We start from the raw sequence: 18,313 nt of genomic DNA on the forward strand, positions 1-18,313 counted from the left end.
GTCTTATCTTCTCATGGTTTTGTTTTTTGTGTGTGGTTTTTTTTTTGTGTCTGTGTTTGTTTTTTTTGTTTTCTTGAGGGAGCAGGGAGGAAGGGAATAATGCTGAGCTGAGTGTTTGGTCACGTTGCTGACTATCTAATCCTTGTGACTTTTTTAAATGTAGTTCTGAAAGTGTAGCTTTTAGTCTGCTACAACTTACTGTCACAAACAGAACTCTTCCTTCTGTTTCACTTTTTAATTTTCTCTGGGTTTTTATTTCACAAGAACTAGGAATCTTGGGCTGCTAATAATCCTGTGGGTGGAGTATTAAAACTTATTTTAAATAATTGTTCTGAGTTCTTGTCGTGCATAGGAGTTATTTCATCCCCTAGGCGCTTGTTTGCGCACAAGGTTGCACCTGCTTTAATGAAAGAGATTTAGTTACATTAATGATGGACTACTGCATGAACATAATTACATCAGTCGAAACTGGTTGCAAGCCCTTGTCAGGCTGTGGTTGGACGGGATGGTAGAGGCAGGTGTAGATTCCCCAGGACAGGGTCAAAAGTGCTGCAGCCACAATGATGCCCATCCCTTTGCCAGCAGAAAATGTCTTTGTCAAGGCAGAGTTATCAGGAAAGTTTGCCAAGGTAAGCTTTGTTCAGCATTGATTCTCTCCACTGTTTTGGCAAGTTACATAATTGGTCCATGAGGAGCTGTCTTGTAGGACTTGTGTACAAATATGATATGAACTGTGTTTAAATTGAGCTAATTGTCAGCACACAAACTTGTAGTGATTTAATTGATCCAACCTTAAAGCCTGCCACTTAATTAACTAACATAACTGCGTGTATAGTCCATAGCTAAGCTTGTAGAAAAAGGGGGAAGGACTTCAGAGATTATGTGCTTTGTAGCTGCCTTTTCTTTGTATGTAAACAGCATCATATAGTTCATATCTCATGCCTATCCTGTGCCCAGGAAACTCTTTGACTTAAGTGGTAATACCCCTGCAGTAGTGCTGCTGAGAGCAGTAAAAGCCCTTAAGCAAGGTTATTGGTCGGGATGTGTATTTTGTGCGTGTTCACGCTGTTTTTTTGTTCCGGTTTGATGTCTGTGCCTGCTCTAACGCTTCCAGGATTGACTTTAACTTTTTATTTCTCCTCCTTGGTAGCTGTTCGATTTGGCCGCATTCCTAAACGCGAAAAGCAGAGGATGCTGATTGAGATGCAGAGTGCCATGAAAACCATGATGAACAGTCAGTTCAGCGGCCACTTACCCAATGAAGCATTAGCAGAACATCAAGATCAAGCACCTCAAGAAGAGCTTTCCTCTAAACCCAAACAAGAGCGGGAAACCCTCAAAAGCCCCTCTCCCCCTCCTAGCTCTGACATGGCTAAGGAAGAAGTGATTGGTATGGTCACTAGGGCCCACAAAGATACTTTCATGTACAACCAGGAGCAGTCTCAAAACCCAGCAGAGATGATGCAGTCCCAGGGTGGGGAGAGAGTGTCAAAGAACGCCGAACAATATATGATGAGCAGTGAGCACTGTGTTAGTGGGCTCAGTGGCCCTCAGTACCCCGAAAGTGAGCAGCACCTTGGCGGACAATACAAAGGGAGAAGCACAGTGCATTATCCAAGCGGGCACGCCGTATGTTTCACAAACGGCCACTGTATGAACTTCAGCAACGGTTACACTCAGCGACTGTGTGATAGGATCCCAGAAGATGTCTTTTCTCCAAACAGGAATACCACTTACTCTTGCAGCACTGGAGGAAGAATGCATCTGGTATATTGATATCAATTGTTTGCTTTGGTGAAAGGCTTAGCCATAGGTGTGGGCTTTTGTTGGGTTGGTTTTTAAACCTTTAATCATTAAGAATGGATTGAGCTGTGCACCTGTAGACAGCGAAGCTCCACACAGTTAATCGGCACAGCTGCTGAAACTTAACATAATAGTACAAGTTTGGTAGCACAAGTTGTGATGAGGGAGAGTAATGGCTTGAGTTGCATGTAGGATCTGAAATCATACAAGTGATGGAGTTTCTTGGCACGGTTTCTAGCCAGCTGAAAAATAGACTAATCTCAAAGGGCATTGGTTGCAGAAAGCTCCATTTCTTTTATTGATTTAGAAATGAAAAGGGTTGTTATGAATTTACAAATTCCCTTCTTCATTGAACCCTTTTGAAGACTTCATTTTAAAATAATCTACACAGTCAGATGTGTTATATTTTCCTTAAAAGATATTCAAAACAAATTCCTGGAGTGAAACCTCAGGGTTAGGATTTGAAGTCAGTCCAGTAGCATGCCTTGCTAGTGTGTTCTGAAATCTCTCTTCTTGGGTAGGCTGTATTTTATTTATTCATAATGGGTGTAGGTTTATTTTGTTACAGGCCATGTAAAATAGAGGTTCGATGAGGGACCCATTGAACTAGGCTAAGCATCCTTCTCATGTAGAACATCTTCAAATCTGAACAGAGTCAGAAGGAAAATGCACTGCTAAAACACATGGGAGAAGTTCAAGGTCTTTTCTGTAGTGCTTGCACAAGTGAGGCTCTGAACACACTTCTAGGTATCTTAGACAACTTTGCTAGACCATTTTTTCCACTCCATTCTTAATCAAGATGCTTCCTGTTTTCTTGCATACTTTTTTCTTCCTCTTTCCTTAACAAAGGTCCCTCCCCTTTGCCTTGCACCTGCTGTTTCCCTGCCATTCAGGCAGGCAGTTCTGTAAGCCCCTTAAAATAGATTGTCCTTCTTTTTATCATTGGAACTGCCTGGGATGAGGGAACATAACATCCTTGTCCTCATCCTGTGTTACTGTCGAGGAGCACAAGCCCCTGACCTTACTGAAGTGGTTGAGCTCCCCATGTTTTTCTTCTACCTAGTTTGTAAAGGTTCCTCACAGGTTCTTGCAGGCCTTTGAAAAATCTCCACATTCTGAAGGTTGTTTGTGTTGAGGCGGGATTTCAGCGTTTCTCTGACCGTGGCAGATGTGGACCATGCCATCCCTAGCAGGCTCTGACCTCTAATTGCAGACTCAGGGCACTACACCGTGGCAAATAGTAATCGTTCCCAACCTTTCTTCCTTGCAGGGAAAGTATGTGGAGTCATTATGACAACATTCTTGGTACTCCTGAGAAGCAGAGGTTAAACCTGTCAGCGTGGGCAGGCAGGGAGTGGCTGTGCCTGTAGAGACCCAACCAGTCAGTTTGACCTGCCTATAGCAGCTGCAGGGAGCTTTAACGTAGCCAGCAATAAGGAAACAAAACCAAATCAAACAGAGAACTGCAGGCCCCCGCTGCATCCCTGACGTTAAGGAGAGTTTTGCCAGAGAATTCATGGAGAGCAGGATCTGACCAAAAGGAGTCAGTAGCAGTAAGGGAGTGTAACTAGACTCTGAACCAGTGCAGAGGCAGATGTTCAGGGGGTTGGCGGTTTTTATTTTGTTTGGTTGATTTTTTGCTCAGTGACAGCTGGACATGCACGCTTAGAAAAGTACTGCTTACAGTCGTTTCTGAAACAGGTTCCCCAAAGAGAGCCAAAAACTTCCTCCATAGGAATGACTCCGGGGAAGAGATCTCTCAAGAGTGTGGACGTAACACACGGCAGGGGGAAAAGTGTCAGCTTCCCCTCAGGACCATTTGCCATGAGGGTTAGGATGAACAGCCATAGTAGGAGAAGCTGAGGTGTTTTTTGTGTCAGGTCCACAGTGGGATGCTGAAACAGAAATACCTTATTTTTAGAGTACTATGTTTTTAACAATGCCTGCATGAACTTCAGCGGTGGTTAGTGTATGTCTTGCTTCTGGTTATGTGCCTGGACCTTTCCTTCTGTCAGAAATACTGCCAAATGAAAAACATTTCATTTTGATTCAGAGTGATTTTAAGCTTATGGAAAAGATCCTCTTCCAGCCCAGAGGTAATAATTTGGTTTTCGGGGTTGTCCTCAGAAACACAAAATAACATTCTGATTCACAAGTGAACCAAAAAAATCTGCAGTTCTCTTGATTCTCCAAGGTGAGAGCCTTCTGCACATTGAATGCCCATTTAATAACTGATACGTGGGGGGGGCAACACAGAAATATCTGTTTGTCTAGTTTTCCCTCTCTGCTTAAAAATAAACACACATACCCACATTGAGTATGCTCTTGTGGTGGATCTCAGGACATAACAAGCAAAGAATTGCTGGATAGTTATCAGATTCAAGATGCCCTGTAAATGCAGTATAGCTCTAAGGAATTATTAATTTATTTAATTGTTTTCTGTTTGGTTTACTAACATTATGTAGGGTTTCATAGACCATTTAATATACTTTTGAAGAATACTTGAAGGAATTCTTGTCCCTGATGAGAGGTGAAATAAATATTAAAATGTTAAGCTTCATTAAAAGATGTAAGTTTTATAAAGCAGAACTGAAAGTCTCTCAGAACACGTGGCTGAGTTTTATGTAGGGAATTTCCTGGCAGTCAGCCTTGACGAATGTGTCTTGATCTCATTAAATGTATTCAGAGTTCCTTATGAAAAGTTTCTGTAAGTTTGCTTAAAAGAGAGAGCATTTTATCTTCTGTGATTGAGCAAAACTGGAACACGAGTTCCTCGGTCCTACCTTGGTGGTGCAAGTAAAAGCAAACATTTAGGATAGGAAGACTCTTCGGTAATGAGGGTGTAAGCCTGTGACTCAGTAAACCAAGGCTCGGTTCCTTGCTCTGGTGTTGACATCTTTGTCACCTTGGCTGAATTACTTAAGGTGTGTGCAAAGCAAGAAGGATCTATGAGAATACATGTAGTAGTGATTGTGAGATTACAATCGATTTTGAAATCATGATTAATTGTGAGATTACAGTGATAATGCGAGTAAGAGAAATCCAGGTGTCAGGTATGAGTGAGGTCAGGGAAGAATAACATGGATTCTCTCAAGTCTTTCATCATGAACAGTGTTTAGAAACAGACTGCTAATGGACTTTTTTGATTGCTTTCCTTTTTTTGAAGGGAGGTGGGGGGAAAATCCAGTTGTTTAGGGAGCTGACTGAGAAATACTGTGTTTTTTTCTCCTCTGTGCGCTATTGCAAAACTTTATTGAAGAACAGACCTGTTTCTTTCAACTGTTTGTCAATATTTGGAACGATATCTTTGAGTTGTTTTCTGTGTATGTTTTGTAAATATTAGGTCTGCCCGATGAGTAAGACTCCCCACGTGGACCCAAACAAGTCTGGCCATGAAGTCTGGGAAGAGTTTTCCCTGAGTTTTACTCCTGCAGTGAAGGAAGTGGTGGAGTTCGCCAAGCGCATCCCGGGTTTCCGAGATCTCTCCCAACATGACCAGGTTAACCTTCTGAAGGCCGGGACCTTTGAGGTGAGATCACTGTGTGTGTATTGCCGACTTGACAAGCTGTGTGTCAGTTTGACCCCCTTGAGAACAAAAATCAATAGATCTGGGTAGTGTCAGGTAGCACCAGTTTGTTCACGAAAGCTCTGAGCTTTCCTTAAGCTGGTGGTGTCCAGTGCTGCTTGGTCAGGTATTGGTGAGCTCTCTTCCAACTAGCTGAAAAGTACTCAGCCCTCGCGTTCCTGGGCATTAATAAATGACTAACGAGGAGCTTCTTGGTTTTATGTAGCAGCAGTTATTCTGATAGCTACCTTTGCTTAGCCTGGAGAGAAGCAGGCTGCATCTGGAAGGGTGGATAGCTTAGAAAGCTGTCCATTGACTTAACGTTTTTATAGAGGAATGCATTTATCACTCTGGATGTCCTTCCTCCTTCCATGATGTTCCATACCCTTGCTGGAGCACCCATCCTTTGGTGGCAACTGGGGATCACTAAAGCCCCCATTGTTTTCCAGGGCAGTAACACTGATAGCTAACTGTCCTGCTGCAGCTCTGTAAATACCATGTACCAGCTGCAGCCTGGCTTACCATCCACTTTAATCCCACCAGGTCCTCACGGTTGGTTTCACCCACTAGTGGTCATGACGTATATGTGCACTAGTGGTAGTAAACTGGAAATTATGCCAGAGGGCTTGGTGCTGCTTTGTAATTAGTGACCTTCGTGAGGGGACCTGTACTTAAGGTTCTAACTGCTCTTCTGGACTCTTGTGTGTATTTATAGGTATCGTGCACATTTTATAGGTATACAAATGTGACATTTAAGCATAGAGGGCCAGATGACATGGAGCCCAAAATATTCAGTGTTACTATGCTTTTCTGGGGAGGGCAGGGTTGCTGATGCTGATGCTTTTGCTCTTGTTTACCTGACTTATGCTTTCAAAGAGCGATGCTGGATTTTGTATTTACCTGATCTGAAGACGTTTCTCTAGTAATGTGTTGGGTCTTTTAAACAGACCAGTTCTAAAATGGATAATAGTTAGGATGGAAGGTACAAGTTATACCGGAAGATTTGGTGTCTGGCGTGTGTCAGTTTCTCTTTACATTTCCATTTAGCTCTCATGTATTTTTTCCTGTTATTCTTGACCTTTAAATCTAAAACTCTTCTGTAGCTAGGGGCAGTATTTTTACTTCTTAAGTCTCAGCCTCTTACATTGCTGTAAACATTACACAAAAATGTTGGTTCCTCCTCTGCAAAGCAGAATAGCGTCCTGTGTCCTCAAAGGAGGTGGAGGGTGGAAAATCAGGCTCTAACTGTTCATATAAGTTAAAGCCAAACCCTCATGTCTTGCAAGTAAAATGTTTTGTCTTGGCATTTCTTCACCTCCAGCTTTTCTAAACCTTCATTCATATGCCTATTTGCCGGTTACAAGCACTGCTGATAAAAAGGTTTCTATGTCAAGGGGAATTAATAGTGTCTGGCTGCACGCTTATCCCTATTCACTCATTTAAAAGAAACACTAATAATGATTTCTGTTAGTGAGCTGGTACCTGTAGTTAGAGGCCTGTGTGGCATTTTAACAACAGAAAACATCAAAAAGATAATGCTGCAGAGCAATGAATAAAACCTACAGGATTAATGAAACCATTTCAGTAGAAGCAAAAGCATCTTCAAAGCCTGGTGTCTACAAGGTCATTTCTGTCTTCTGGGTAACTAAACTAGGATATCCCAGCATTTGCATGTTAATAGAAAAGCCTGAGAAAACTCCTGCCTCCGACCCTGTTTTGTCTCCCTCGGGCACTGGCGTGTAGCTGTCTTGGCACTGTGCTTAACAGCAGCTCGTGCTCAAGCAGTGCTTATTCATTTGAAGATGAGAAGATGCATGGACTCAGTGTGGGTGCAGAAGCAGCATAGCTATATATATATTCACACGTGTAAGCTACAAACCCGTCTTAGAACGGGGAGTACTGTGGAGCTCAGTATATTGTAGTTGCATTTGCATGGCTTTGTGTGGGAGCCAGCTCAGGAGGGCAACAATGAGCCTAAAGTAAGATCCTCAGCTGGGCTTGAGCTGGTCCTCCCCCACCCCAAATGTAATTAATGGTAGAGCTATCAAGCTCCTTAGATCCACGGGGCTAGTGGCTCAATTTATGTACAGACTCTCTTGGTAATTTGGCTGCAGGTGATACGGAAGTGAGCAAATACTTGACTGCGGAGTTTTATGTGCTTGTGTTGCTATGTTCAGGTGGTAGGGTTGATCAGGTATGTCCTCAGCATGCACAAGTACGAGTCTGGCTTGAGGTGAAACAGGAAAAAATAATCACGTGCTATACCATAGTCTAAACTGTGCTTCCTTGGGTTAGAATTGTGACACTGAAATCTCTGAGAGGTCTTTGCCCTATAATAAATCAACACAGCTTCGTGGGCTACAGTTTTGAAGATCAGCATTTATACTGGTCGGCCATTATCCAAAGTTAGTGATTTGTGCTTCTAAAGCCCATTCCAGTAAGGGGAATAGTGTTTTGAATGGGAAAGTTGAGTGTACAGCGGTGGGTCCCTGCTAATGCATGAGTTCAGCTTTGTCTGCACTTCCAGTCTCCTTTTGTTGCATTTTTGAGGGCTTCTGTAGAGCCTACGTTTCTGCTCCCTGTAGTAAGTGTCATCCAAAGACAAACAGCTTAGGTGACAAAGGTGAATAATATATAGTGTTTATGCGTCCATCAAGATTGCTGCATGTCATGTGGCTGTTTAAATTTAGCATCAGGTCACGTAATGTGCATGAATGGTGTTTGAATTCTCAAACCTTTTTCTTTTTTTCTGAACCCTCCTGTTTTTTAAGCTTGTCAAAGGCACTAGTCTTTCTGAAAACCCAGTTCTTCGCTCATCTGTAGTAAACATCATTTAAATTAATGCAGTTATGTAGCATAAGTGAGAAGAGATGACTCATGCCAAGAAGGTACAGCAAGTCTGAAGTTTTAACCAGTGCCAGTTGGTTCACTTTCTCCAAATAAGAAGGCTGTTGTATGCAACTTAAACCTTGAAAATGTAAATGAGGTTGTTGAACATGAGCAAATGAAACTTTACAAGCCATTCCACAGGGAAACATTTCACAATACGGCTGAGAAACCACAAGAGAAATTTCAGCCCAGAGGGGTAAGTTCAGCACATGTCAACTGCTCCAGCCCAGGTGCTTGTACCAAAGGGGTATTCCCAGCTGCAGCTACAGACCAGGTGCCGTTTCAAGCCCCGCTTCTGTAGCCTTTTGAAGGCTGTACATGTGGCTCCTTTCTACCAGAGCTCATTAACATTCCTGTGGAAACAGTGATGCAGCATGGTACTTTCCCAAAGAATGCCTAGTGGGCCAGATCACCAGGTGGTGTAAATAAGCATTGTTTCAATGGAGCTGCTTCACTTTACACCAAACAAGAATCTGGTTCAATACCTTTACTTTGCTGCTCCTGAGTGTGGCCAAGAAAACAGTTCTTCTAATGCTCTGTATGCCTTTGGCTGTTCAGTGGCTTAAGCAAGTTGTCCTCCTTGCATATTTATGAATGGCATTGTGTTCATGGCTCAGGCTGTCTGAGGCTTAAATTTTAATTTTCCTCCCTTTCATGGTCTATAGCCCCTTTCCTGCATCCACTCCCGAAGCTTTTTGCTCGTTTCTCTAATACCACTGTGGCAGAGCTTGCACTGTTTCCTACAACGTGACAGCATGCTGGGAGTTTCTATACAGAATGCTTGTACAGTGGTCAGTAAGAATGAGGCAGTTTTGAATGATGTTAAATTGCTTAATTATTTTTTTTGAGAAATCCACCTTTATTTCTCTGCTTTTTGTTTTTGTCTCTTCCTCCACCAGGTTTTGATGGTACGGTTTGCATCTTTGTTTGATGCAAAGGAGCGTACTGTCACCTTCCTCAGTGGAAAGAAGTACAGTGTGGACGACTTGCATTCGATGGGAGCTGGTGATCTGCTCAACTCAATGTTTGAATTCAGTGAGAAACTAAATGCCCTGCAACTTAGCGATGAGGAGATGAGTTTATTTACAGCGGTTGTCCTGGTATCTGCTGGTAAGGAGAGAAGAGTAATTTACGTCTTGGCTAAATTTTGAATATGGTTCTCTACTAAAAGATTTCTTTAAATAATATATCTTGTTATTTCAGGCCTAAGTCCAATTTAGTAGGTTTCACACTACTAGTAGCCTATAATTTGCTTTTTTGCTTATCTGTTATGGCTAATACGGTCTTTTGGAAAAATGTGTCAAGGGGCTTGTGTTTTCCTTCTGCTTTCTGTAGAATTCAAAAATACATTGCATAGTTGCCCAATGGCTATTTAGGAGCTAATTGTCTGACTCTTCCCTGACTCATCTAAGTTTCACAGGACGGCATCAATGAAATTACTCCTGACTTGAACAGCCTAAGTCTTGGGATAAGGTGGTATTTTTACTTCCGAGTATGGTCATCGAAGCCTTCTGTGTATCTTACTTAAGTCTAAATCCAACGGTTTGATCTCTGCCTATGTCAGCAAGAAAGCCCTATTTATGTGCATCGTGACTTCTGACAGCTGAAGGTCTGCCAATCCACTAACATCTCCACCAGCCTCGTATCTTGTTTCAGTCCCTGGATATACAGAACACCCTGGCCTGGATTCAAAGAAGGATTAAGCACCTACTTCTGTAGTATTATCTAAAGCCTCGCATTAGGCACATTAGCTTTGCATATAATGCCTGGAATACAAGATGCAGAATCCCTGCTTGGTGGATAAGGAGCTCTCTAGAGGTAGCTAGGAGGAATGCTGGCAGTGCCCATTATACAACAAGCCAGTGTCTGGGAGATATTCACCTCTTGGCCAAGTGGTTTTCAACGTGAGTGGTGTAGGCCCGTGTCTGTTATCGGGGAGGGGCACTGCAGGCACGGTGCTGTAGGCACATGAAGCCTCTGTACACAAGGTGGAACAGTTCAGTCTAGCAGCATCGTGCATGGCCTTACTGAAATTTGACAGCAGAGGATGCAGCAGCTGTAGCCCCTTCAATTTGTAAGCGGTGGTAATGAGCAGTGGGTGGTAGGGAGACTGCAAGCTTCAAAGCTGGAAAGAAAGGTAGCGTGAAGGAAGTGTGGCATCTTAGTCTTTTAGTGAAAATGTTCAGGTAGCGGGCAGAAATCTGGGGGTTTGGTTGCTTTTCCAGATTCTGCTTTACATGTATTGTTCCAAAAATAAATTGACAAGAACTGAAGACAACCTTCAAAGTAAGGACTGAGAACTGGGCCTCCGCCCTCCTTGTGCAATGTCGTAACTAGGCCACAGCCGTTCCTGTTGCTCAGCTGCAGGGCCCTAGAATATCACGGTGTCTGTACTGCCTCTTTTGAGTGTAAGTGCTGTCTCTGCTCTGTTAGGTGTCCTTCTAGCACAGGGCCTCTCTTCCCCCCCCCAGCCATTTAAGCACTGCTCCATGCTGTTGCTGGCTCTCAGTACAACTTAGCTGAAGGATGGTATCTAGCTTGAACACTTCTAGGCAGGTACACAGCCACAGTGTCAGAGCCATGGAACAGGACATAAAGATGAGGTGTTTGGTGTTTAGGCTTTTCGCAGCTGCTGAGGTTTCTTCAGATTATGGCTTTGGACGTTTGTGCTGCCTGTCTTAGCTTCCTTTGGACCCAGTCTGGAGTCTGATCACCACTTCACTGGAGCTCTTCACAAGATGTTTACAGAATTTTATAAAGTACAGCTTCATTGGTCTTTAATGTTTGGGCCCAAAGCTGAGTTTGTGCGGTGTTTCAGGCTCAGTGGTAACCTTGGCTGTCACTGGAATTTCAGAACACGCAAGGAATACAACAACATTCTGACCAATGTTACATTGTCGCTTGCAATAGAATCAAAATGCCACAGTCATGACTTCCACAAGTAATTGAGCAATCTTCATAATTGAGCGTATGCCTGAGAAGCGCCCCCTGACAGAGTTTGGGGAAAAGGAAGAACCTTGTGGCATTCCTGGGGAAGATGCTTGCAGTGTGAGGGGCTTGCCAGAAGTAGAAAGGGCCTGTAGGACTGTGCACTTGCTGATGTGGATCTCTAAAGGCAGGTCCTCTGCACCCTACCCCTCAGGGAGAAGCATGACCCAGGGAGTCATTTGTCATGTGGTGGAGGAGGAGCTCAGTTAAAGGAGGAGGAAGAGTTTGAGGGTACAGCATTAGAGAAAATGACATGGAGATGCAAACAAAGGCAAAAGATGCTGTAGCTGGAAGACGAACTGAAGGTAGAACGGTAAGGCTAGTAAGATGTCTATTTCATGTATGTCTACTTCATATCAGAATGAAAGTTACAAAGAGAAGATAAAAAGGATGGTAGTCAAGATTCACATCACTTCCAGAAACAGACAGGAATGTGTGATTGTTGAATGCTCATTAAGTGATCCAGACTAAAATTCTGTGCTGTGCTATTTAAAAATCTTTTTAAAAGATTTTAACTTGCTTAAACTGTATTTATAAAAATGTAAATGGAGGAAAAAAAGAAGCACTCATAAACCTCTAAATAATGCTGGTAGGGAGAAGACTTGTCTGAAGCATTTCTGCACGACGCTGGTTGAATAATCGCTCCTATGAGGAACATTGAGAATAAGCAGGATGAAGAAGCACGGTAGTAGCAAGGAATGTAACTGTGCAGAACCCTTGTTTTGGTGCCAAGTGGCAAGGAAAGAAGAACCAGGGCCTAGAAGCGAAGCCATGGAAGTGCTTCTGGTGGTGTTGAGGAATTACATTGGTTCCATTCCAAAACTAAATGAATGCTTCACCTCTGGCTTCAGTTAGCTGGGATTGTTGAAGATGGAGGAGAAGTGGCAGGACAGATCGCTGGCACTGAAGGAGGAAGTGTGATGGAAGCAAAGCTGAAAGAATGTGGTTCGTGCAGGTCTAGAGACCAGATAATCTCTTTAACTGAGGGTGATGCTTTGTGGTAGAATATAAAATACACACCCTCTATTATTCTCCTATTTGGATAGCACTAAGGAAACCTTCAGCTGGCCGTTGGGAGCAACCAGAAATAGACTGAGAGGGGGAAGAAAAACTTAGATTTATTGAGCCAAGAAGGTTACAGCAACTCACCCGAGGCAACCAGGAAAGTCTGGACTGGCTTTGCTGAGGTGAGGAAGCACTGATGTCATTGTACAGATTTCTTGAGGAAAAGTCAACCTGACAAACTTCATGCAAATGTCATCATCCCTGCTCGGGGCAGAGCAAAGCTAGAGGGTTTGCCGAGGTGGGGCAAGAGGAATAGTTTCCATAACAAAGGCAGAGAAGTTTCTTTTCGCTCATGATCTCACACACTCTCTCTTGAAGAGCAGCTATCAAACCTAATAGACGATTTCTACAGAAGAGTGGAATGGATGCTAATAGTCGTTTCATGACGTTAATCGAGGTTCCTAACTGTTAGAGTGAAAAGTTCTGGAACCATCTTCCTACAGGAACAAAAAAAAAGGATAACTGCTTTAAGATGGATCCTTAAGTGGATTATATAATGCTTCTTCCCACAGTGGTAGGGAGCTGCACCGAATAGTCCGGGAGGACTCTGTAGATTCTCTTCACCTGAGAACTCTGATCAGGTTGGTGCTGACAGCGTAAGGCAGGGATTCCCACTCTGACTGTATGATTTGACTCAGTGCTACACCAGGAAGCTGTTGTAATGCTGTGTCCCAGTGGTTAAGTACACGTACGCATCAAAGTACATTTATGTTCGTGTCTGTCACTCGTGTGTGGGTCCTGCTGAATTTCCATGGAGTTTAAGAGCAGCTGGCTACAGCCTGGAAAAAACAGCTACTGTGCATGATTAGTAGGTGAGGTATCTTGCTTAAACTTTATCGTTTTAAGCTACTGCTTCCACCTAAGGAAAACAGGCGTGTACTTAAATACAGCTTTCTTGAAAGAGATGCTTCAGAAGCAAGGTGAGTGCAGTATGCGAAGATATATTATTTTTCATGATACTGAATTTTTTTCCTTTTGCTGGGGATTTTTGGGTGCGTTGTGTTTCATTTAGTCATTGCTTGCAGAACACACTCAGAGATACTGTCCACTCATGTCAAGGCTTGTACTTCTTTGCCATTGGGGATCCCATTGTGCAAGAACAAGCATGACTTGTCCTGAGTGGGATTTCCATAACCAAAGGTGAATCTCAAGTTTAGGGTTCTGTGTCCTGCCTTGAGAATTACTTGTAAAGTCTACTTCAAAGTGTCCTGTCTCTTCTTTGTGTTGAAAGTTATGATTCAGCAAAACACTTAAGTGCATGCTTCAGTCTGTCCTTTTCTGGAAATGTGGGTAAGTGATTACAGGAAGGGTGACTGAATGCCACCAGTTCAACATGGTGAACTCGATACTTTACATAGTTGATGCTAAATAGTGTTTGAAAAGGCTTCTGGTATATGTGTTTTAATTGTTCATTTGCTAATGGATTAATTCTTACAGTGGCTTTATGTTGCAAGCTACATCTGTTCAGTCCTCTTTTTTTTTTTTTCCTCTCCTTCTCTCTTCCCCCCCCTCTTTTCTTTTCTTTAGATCGCTCTGGAATAGAAAATGTCAATTCTGTGGAGGCACTTCAGGAAACACTAATCCGTGCATTAAGGACCTTAATCATGAAAAATCACCCCAATGAAGCCTCTATTTTCACAAAACTTCTTCTGAAGTTACCCGACTTGCGTTCCTTAAACAACATGCACTCTGAAGAACTCTTGGCCTTTAAAGTTCACCCATAGGCCTTTAGGTTTCATTCGTACCCGGACTTGCCTCGTGTTAAACTGTTTTGTGCTAAAATATGTATTTATACAGTTGTACCACTTGTCGGAGAGGGAGTTCACAGACTGTGAGCAATTGATAGCTGTTCCATAACCATGCAATAATGCTTCAGCAGGTGCTTTCAGCTAACAACAGCGCAGCATTCAGAGTCCTCCAGGATGGCCAGACCCAGCTGTGCTGCACTTTTGCAGAAGAGGTTGCAATAAGCCTGAGTAAATATGGACTGTTCTTTCACTTGGAAGTAGAACCACCACTGCCCTCTCATGTAAACTGAACGCAGAATAGCTGTGTGTGAGCATATGGAAGGTGGGAATGGGGGGGGAACAATCCTGTGTTAATAGGAAAATGGAAGAGCTGATTTAATTGGTCTTTCCCTTATCTAATATATGTATGTCTGTGTCTCTTGATAACTCACTCATGATTTCACTGTTGTTATTCCATTAAACCTGATGGAATGATTTCAGCCTGCACCAACTCTTCACAGAGCGTGTGTTCATGCCATGTGTATATACTATAAATAGCTAAGTAATGGGTGTTCATGACTATATAAAGTACAGAGTTGTGTGTATATACGTGTATGTATATAAATAGTTCTATACATAAAGTATACATATAATTTCTTCACAATATTTTAAACTGTGAAGGAATTTAAACTTACGAAAGAAGGCGATCTATGGAAAGAACCAAATAGATGCACTTTGCATATTGCTGAACTAATAATCTGAGCATTTCTAATTTTTAGAAAAAAAGTCAAATTTGCATTAATACGCTGTGTTTGTTAATTTAAAAAAAAAAAAAAGAGTGGCACCAAAGGGGCACAGTCAGATTCAACTTCTAGAAAGGCTTTGTAGAGAATCTCAAGTGGAGGTGGTTGTTCGTGGCACTACTGAGGTTGATTGTCCATGGCCACTGAGGTTCGTACACTCTGATAATGGTTAAAGAAGCACCAGATGCTCTTCAAAAACTTCAGCACAGCCAGAAAGAAACTATCAGATGAATAACAGCATTTGAGGAAAAAAATGTTAAAAACCAACCCATGGTTGCATTTGGGTGTATGTGTGTTCTGTGACCATTTATTTCTTACCATGTGTCATTTTGCTGCTTCATTGCTAAATGAGAATTTAATATAGAAATGGGAGATTGCCCATGTCTCTTCACAGTTTGAGCTTTGTGGTTCCCATGCCTATTCTTCTGGAGCTCTCCATCGGGGTGTGTGTGTGTGTGTGTGTATGTGCAGAGAAGGTGCACTGGATGGTCTGGATTTTTTTCTTAAAAAACAAAAAAACACAAACAAATGGGACTTATTTTGTTTATGCCAGTAGCAAATTACAAAGCAGATCCTTAAGGTTTAAGATTCTGCTGCTTTCCCACCTAGGAAGGCGGTTGTCTGTGGGTTTTCTCCGTTTGTAGCAGGACCCAACGCCACAAAAGAGATTAAAAAAAGTCAAAGCAGTTGTGTTAGCTGATTACGTTTGTTTTGCTAATGTGAGAAGGTGATGTTCTGTTACCCTTGTGTTTAGTTAACTTACCCGAGAGGTTAAGCCCTCTGGGTCTTTCACGTTTGGTAACACTACTCCACGGAGAGGCATCTCCTGTTCGTTCGTTCCTGCATTTAGACGTGCGCAGCAGCTGCGGCCACAGCCAGGCAGCCTTCTTTCCGCAGGGCTCCCGCTGGCCGAGCGGGAGCAGCTCCCCAGCAGCAGCAACTCAAGGGACCCTTAGTCCTGCGGTGCAGCTGGAGCAGACGCAGCCCTTCCCCTGCCCGCCAGCGTCAGGAGCCAGGGTTTTGGGTCACCGTGGCTCTGCAGGATTTCCCTCGGAAGCTGGTAAGCCGTCCTGCCCAAGGGTGGAGAGCAGGCAGGGGCAGGTGTCCTCCAGAAGGGAGCTGGAGACAATTCAGCTTCAGCCTTGGCTGAAGCAGAGGAGCGCGCCCTTTCCCCTCCTCAGCACCGCAGGGAGGGTTGTCCTGCTTGAAGCTGCTTTAACCACTGGATCCTAGCCCCTGAACACCCATAGTTTTGCTATCCAAATATGCCGTCAGGGCATATTGTCCTAATTTCTGTTAACAGTCTGCATCCTACCAGTATTATTTGTATGAGAGCTTCACTGAATTATGCATTGAACCATTCAGACTTTAGAAAGGACACAGTCACATGTTTTGCATTATCTAGGAGCTGAAATGACTTCTTTGTAGACCCCATTTCAAATGCAGGAAGTAAAAACACTCAGTTGTTTTAGGAGGGAAGGAGGCTTCTTACAGAGGTTGCCACCCTACAACTGTGTTCTGTTTTGTTTTTTCTTTTCTTTTAAAACTGTATTATTAAGCCTTTAGGAATGTATAACCAGGACTGAGTAATTACCGCTTATTAAATTTTAGTTAGATTGACCATGTATGCCTATAGATAGATACTCTAACTTGTGCAATTTCATTTGAAATGAATCTTCCTGTACATAATGGAAAAACTCGTGTAACAGAGAAAAGCCCCGCACAGATTGACTGAACCAAAAAAGTGGATTAAAGTACGTTTTCAAAGTGACCCGCGTATTACAAACCCTCGCTGGACTCGTAGAAGAAAATCTAAACTCATCATATTAGCCATGTATTGTGAGCTCTTCTTTTACTGTGTCACTGGTTATACACTTGTTAAACGCTGAGATAATAGACTTCATGCCAGGCATTCGAGTACTGTAGATTGGGTCATTGCTGAAAGATTAATGTACTGTATGACTTAAATGAAATTTTTATTCTTGATTTTATTCTTGATTTTGTTCTTGTTTTAAAAGATTAAATATGGGCATTATGTCAGCAAGCTAAACCGTGTCTCTGTGTTCTTTGCATCTTTCTGTACAAAACCGGGAGGAGAGGACAAGGCGCAGAGATGAACAGAGCAGCTGCTGTAAGGTCACAGGGGCTGCGCTGGACCACGGTGACTGGGGGACCGTGTGTGGGTCTCCTCCGGTATGGGTCTGGGCAGGGGGCTGAATGGGGTTTACTGCACTGCATTTACTACAGTTAACGGCCTTTTGGGGTTACTTCATTAAAATAGCAATTTAAACACCTTCACTGCATTTCAAGAATATAACTTGGTAACTGGAAAAAAGACGCAAGGTTTAGTTTTTGGTAAAAGCAGTCTTAAAGCTGGGTTGTGAGAGAACTAGGTGGAAAATAGCATACCAAGGGAGAAGGTCTGTTTGGTGTGTTTTTTCATTTTTCTTTTCCCAGTGTGATTTCCTAATTTGAAGTGTTTACTGTTTTAGGAGATAAGAGAAGCTTTTCCAGAAAGCATTGTATCTATCAGTGTTTTAAAGGAAAACAACAAACCAAAATCAAAACAAACAAAACTGCAGCTACTAACACTGGAAAAAATAATAGCAAAAAGAAAACAAAAAAACACCCTTTTTTGGTTTCTCCCTTGCAGGCTTTCTGTGGAGGCTTTTTTGTGTGGCTGTCCTTGGAGCTGCCATGTCCTATTCCCCCCGAGCAGGGCCATGAGCTGTGTAAGGTCCCAGGGCCTGGGAGGCCCTAGGGCAGGGCTCTTCAGCTTCAGCTGTGATGTTGCTGACAGCCCAAAAGTAATTTTTCTCTTAACACAACACATTGGCCGTTGGAAGAAGCTTCCCAGTAAAAATCCAGTTCCACCCCACAACTTCCATGAGCTGAGGTTCCCGGTTTGGCAGGATGCTCTGGGACATGGGTATTCACTATTGGTTCGTGTGGAGCTTGGAGGTGACAGCGCTGCTGTGAACTTGCCCCTGCCCCGCTCCCCGGGCTCTGCGTGCACTCTACAAGGAAATGGTGAATTTTGCAAGGAAACAAAGGTATTAATGTGGTGGTGTGAAAGTATGAAGAGAGGAGGGTGTGGGCAGTTGCCTCATCCTGGAGTTTGTGAGTGACTGCTTGTACATGGGGTGGGAGGGAATAAACATTAATCAAAGCTCACTTCAGTTCAGTTACAGAAACAGTTTGTACCAGGAAATAATTGGCACTTCCTTTTCTTTGATGAGTGCAGCAGGCAGCTGCATGATCCCTAATCACTGAATACCTTTTTTTTTTTTTTTTTTGATTTTATGGTCGAAATGGGGAGGAAGGGGGAGAGGAGCATGCAGACAGCTCAAGAGCCTGGAGATGCCCACCCTTGGCAGTGGGCAGCTTGGGAAAACCCTGCTGGGGCTGCCTTTGCCAGGCAGGAGAGGTGGTGAAGGACACGGCGGTGTCACCAGCAAGAGAGAGAGGAGCTG

General features: G+C 43.1%; 1 protein-coding gene across 2 annotated transcripts in view; it reads left to right on the forward strand.

Annotated features, from left to right (window-relative positions):
- NR1D2 (nuclear receptor subfamily 1 group D member 2) overlaps positions 1 to 16,885 on the forward strand; it is a 23,470-nt gene extending 6,585 nt beyond the window's left edge. For both annotated transcript variants that reach the window (XM_040549949.1, XM_040549948.1), the window contains 4 exons: positions 1,151 to 1,767; positions 5,147 to 5,332; positions 9,157 to 9,367; positions 13,838 to 16,885. In XM_040549949.1, the coding sequence (XP_040405883.1) occupies positions 1,151 to 1,767; positions 5,147 to 5,332; positions 9,157 to 9,367; positions 13,838 to 14,034 (1,211 nt within the window). In that variant the 3' untranslated portion in view covers positions 14,035 to 16,885. The remainder of the gene's footprint in view (positions 1 to 1,150; positions 1,768 to 5,146; positions 5,333 to 9,156; positions 9,368 to 13,837) is intronic.
- Positions 16,886 to 18,313: the final 1,428 nt, after the last annotated feature.

The sequence above is a fragment of the Cygnus olor genome, chromosome 2 (genome assembly GCF_009769625.2).
Source record: "Cygnus olor isolate bCygOlo1 chromosome 2, bCygOlo1.pri.v2, whole genome shotgun sequence".
Classification (NCBI taxonomy): Eukaryota; Metazoa; Chordata; class Aves; order Anseriformes; family Anatidae; genus Cygnus; species Cygnus olor.